This window comes from Setaria viridis, chromosome 6 (genome assembly GCF_005286985.2).
Source record: "Setaria viridis chromosome 6, Setaria_viridis_v4.0, whole genome shotgun sequence".
NCBI classification, from domain to species: Eukaryota; Viridiplantae; Streptophyta; class Magnoliopsida; order Poales; family Poaceae; genus Setaria; species Setaria viridis.
Window position 1 is genome coordinate 28,055,381 of NC_048268.2, and position 4,214 is coordinate 28,059,594.

The 4,214-nt window shown below is 51.4% G+C and overlaps 1 protein-coding gene across 1 annotated transcript; it reads right to left on the reverse strand.

Moving 5' to 3' along the window:
• Positions 1-252: 252 nt before the first annotated feature.
• LOC117861546 (protein TIFY 6a) lies at positions 253-3,772 on the reverse strand. The gene is made up of 7 exons (XM_034745115.2): positions 3,454-3,772; positions 2,913-3,106; positions 2,503-2,792; positions 2,326-2,410; positions 1,878-2,238; positions 924-981; positions 253-778 (listed from the first exon to the last, which is right to left on the reverse strand). The coding sequence occupies exons 1-7, from the start codon at positions 3,533-3,535 to the stop codon at positions 574-576; spliced, it is 1,275 nt and encodes a 424-aa protein (XP_034601006.1). The 5' UTR covers positions 3,536-3,772; the 3' UTR covers positions 253-573.
• Positions 3,773-4,214: the final 442 nt, after the last annotated feature.

Genomic DNA, 4,214 nt, shown 5'->3' on the forward strand with positions numbered 1-4,214 from the left:
TTTCTCTATTTATTACTATACCTTTTTTTTACTTCTTTTTCCCTTTTTGTAAGTGATTTTTTTTCTGCTATATACGTGAGATCTTATCTTCTTGTAGAAGATTGTATATTCTTCTTTGTTAGTGCGCAGCTATCCGTTAGTTTAGTATCTGACGGCTAATAGAAATTTAGTTACGTGGATCAATAAGATGCGCCGGAATGCACCGGCTCTAAAATGGTTAGATTAGATGTGCTTTTATCAAAAAAAAAAACATTCAGAGACAAAGCAGCGCGTCTGTTTCTCAGGCTGAATAATACAATGGAGCAGGCAAAAAAACAACCAAGAAGAGCCTGCAACCAGCGAGTCACAGCGCTCCTGTTATCAGCGCGCTGCAGCAGCTATATAACAGCTAGGCCAACACTATATAGAGATACAGCTCTAGCCATCTCAACAAAATTATACTCAGCTTACGAGCAACAATCTAATGGTTCATCTCTTCCTATCTTCCAGCATCACCCGGGATGCAAAAGAGGATGTCAGGCTTTCGCATCGGTGAGCGATGAGTCTACTATGATTTATGAACACTCGAGGATGTCAGATATGCAATTTCGTGCTGGGGCACGCCTCGCTGCTGAAGCTGATGTTCCTGGGCTGGCCGAAGTGCAATGGCTCCTTGCCGTTGCTGCTCGCTGGGGCGAAGTCTGTGGACGAAGATTTGGTTGGAGCGCTAGGGCTGCCTATGGTGTCGCTGCTCTGTAACGGGCTCTTCGATGTTGGGTATGGCTCAACACTAGTCACTCTGCAGGTAAAAAGATGCAAAGATGAAGATTAGTCTAGGCATAAAGATCAGGTGCTCTGAAGATATATATGTTTCAGCAATACATAAAACTGCTTCCTAAGTAGACCACAACAAACATCACATAGATAGGCAAAATGATTTATACCTCTCCTTTCGCTTCTCCAAGAATCGGGCAAGAGATGCTTTCCGAGCTTGAGGGACAGCTGGAACAAACATAAACATGATGAGATCATAGGCATAGCCAGGGGTATTCACGTGAATACCCAAGATTTTGATGGAAAAACTTATCATACATAGTATATATGAGTATTGATCTAGCCTAAATTTGTCTGGACCGATCCAAACGGAGCCCAACTCAGCAACTTATCAAGCCAAATCCAAAATAAAGTTCACACCTCCACCTTAGTCCGACTACATCAACTCGTTCCAGACTTCTGTCTTGTGTTCGTCAGCATTCGGCAAGTGGCAAGCCGCAGCGCGGCGTCGGATTGATTGAGTGATATGCGCGTTGCGAGCACGACGGCTGACTGCACACGGGCTAAAGATGATGTGGCTAGTGGGCCATTGTTGCACTTTGGGTATTATTAAGATCTTGTGGTCCTATATATTGCATTGCAAATTTTTTTAGAGTAAATTTCACCAGCGGTACTTAAACTTTTCTCGAGTTCTCATCCCGATCTTAGTACTCTCAAAATGCACATAATAGTCCTTAAACTTGTCCCGAGCTATTATCTCGATCCCGGTACTTTCAGAATGCACATAATAGTCCCTAAACTTGTCCCGAGCTCTCGTCCACGTTCATAAACTTGCTCCGGTACTTTCAAAATGCACATAATAGTTCCTAAATTTGTCTCGAGCTCTCGTCCACGTTCGTAAACTTGCTCCAGGCTCTCATCTACTAAAAATTTAAGTGAGGTTTAAACTCGAGACAAGTTTAAGGACCACTGAGGAAACTTGCTCCTTTTTTACTTTACAATGAATACCATGAGCTAAATTCCTGGCTACGCCACTGGATGAGATGTTGTACGGAGCACAACTACTAGTTACTATTTGTATTCTAATATATTGATTAGCAACTGCAAACAAGTGGAAAGTATACCTCTTGGCACAACAGCAGCAGCACTTGTAGTTGCCAATGGCATCTGCTGGGATGTGGATGCCTGGCTGGTAGGAGCAGTCATTGGCATTTGAACAGAAGGTCTTGGCCCGGTGGACTCTGTGGTGCAGTTAGATGTGCTCCTGGAGAGACTCACAACTTGTGGAACAATGGGGATTGGGCTTGAAGTGCTTGATAAATGAGGCACGGAAGGCTCTGATTTCTGAACCACAATCTGTCTAGCAGGCAAAAGCTCAGGCACGTTGACCTTTGCAGGGGCAGAAATGGGCGAACCCGGTTTGTGGGATGCGCTTGGTGGGCTTGGAATAGATGCCCTGCTGGCTAACATCATGATTTCTTTAGCCTGTCATAGTTGAAACACAATCAGCAAATATACACAAGGAACTGCAGTAACATCAAACTTGTTCCATTCATCGCAAAGATAATATACCTTCTCCACCGGGACGTTATCAAATACATTCACGGAACCATTGTAGAATATTGTCAACTGTGTTGAGGTCTGACTACGCGGGTTCCTACAAAAGTCAACCAACCATTTGTGAGTTCAAAATTCACATGACAGACCCACGACGAGTGCAGAAATCATTCAAGAGTAAAGTAGCAATACCTTGAGCCATACACGCCAACTGTAGAACCGCCGAACCCATTGCTCATGGTGAAAGGCTGGTTCTTGAACGGCATACCAGCGCCGCTGTGGAAGCTCTGCGACCTGAGCATCATCGGGTTCGCCTGGCTGAACGGTGCAGGATGGCGCACCGACAGCGGCTGAACCATCCTGGATCTACCGGGGAGAGGATGATGCGCCGCCGCGCTGTAATCCATCCCCTGCACGCGCTGGCCGTGCGCCGCGGCGGGATACTGCTGCGCCGTGACATGGCTGTTGAGCCCAAACTGCCTCTGCAGAAACAAGTGCACGGTTCAGACTTTCAGAGTTCAGAGTGTTTAGCTTCCGGCCGGAACCTCATGGACAGAGCACGCAGGACGGTGACTGCGGCGAGCTCGGAGCTGGGCGCGAACCTGCTGAGGCGTCACGGGCAAGGAGGCTTGCTTCTTGATGCCGTCGAAGGCGTCCCCGGTTGCCGCGGCCGGGCGGAACCCGGAGATGGAGAACTCCTTGGAGCCCTCCTCCCTGGCCGCCGTACGGAAGGACATGAACGCCGGCGCGGCGCCGGATTTCGCCGGGAACTGCCACTGCGTCGCCGGCGGGTTATCTGCAGCGCACGCCATCGAAACCGGTCAGAAATTTTGCGGCACAGCGCAGGTCAAATCTGACGCGTTGTTCAGGACAAACAGCCACATGCTGCAGGTGTAGGAGACGTCACATGGCGCAGTGGGCCAAAGAACACGAATTTAATTTCACTATCACTCTATCAGGGCCAGTAAATCACGCGTGCTTTCGACCAAACCGGGAGTAAAATCCCTGTGATTTGAGGAGCTCGTCGTGCGCAAATCATGGTCGCGGCGACTAACGGGTGGATCAGACGGCTCTCCCACCGCGAGCTGGCATGCTACGGTTAATTAACAACCAAGCGTTCAAGAGAGAGGTGTAAGCACTGACCTGGCTCCGTCCGGCTCTCGTTCTTCACCGAGACGCCGGCCTTCCCCGCCCTGCCAATCGCGCCGAGGAAGTCCCTCTCCATGGAAGCAAAACACAGGAGCTAGAGCCAAAGAAATCCCTTCCGCGGCGCCTCGTCCCAAGAATCTCCCTGCCGGAAAGAAGAAGAAGAAGAAGCGGCACCCCAGATGCCTTGACCTTTCTTCCTCTGCCCGTCTGCCGCTTTCCCTTTCCTCCCTCCCTCTCTCTCTCCCTAGAGTCCAAACTGCTTTCTCCCGCTCGCTTATTTATCCTGGAGATTTAAGGAGGAGGCGGTGGAGGAGGAAGAAAGCGGCGATGATTAGCCACTTAATTACTTCGCCCGCCGTTAATTAACGATCGGGGCAGAGGGGGGGGGGGGGGCGTCGGGTGGCCGTGGGCCCCGCCGCGGCGACCGGCTACCGGCTATGCGAGCGAGGCCCCCACGTGGTCCGCCCACATGGGCGCCCGACGCGCCCCGCACCACGTCTCCACCTGAGCAAACCCGATGACACGTGGGGTCTGCGTCAACGTGGGGCCCACTCGTCAGAGAGATCTGAGGGATGGAGCCCGGGAGCTGGGATGCGGGGAGGGGCGGCGCCTCGTGCCGCGTTTGGCTGGCGGACCCCTCGGGGTGGGCCCGCCCACGTGCGGAGGGATCCGACACGTGCACACGAGCCGGAATTGCTCGCGTCGGGGCGGACCAGGCCGCGGAGAATGACGGGTGGGGCCAGCGCCGGGGGTTG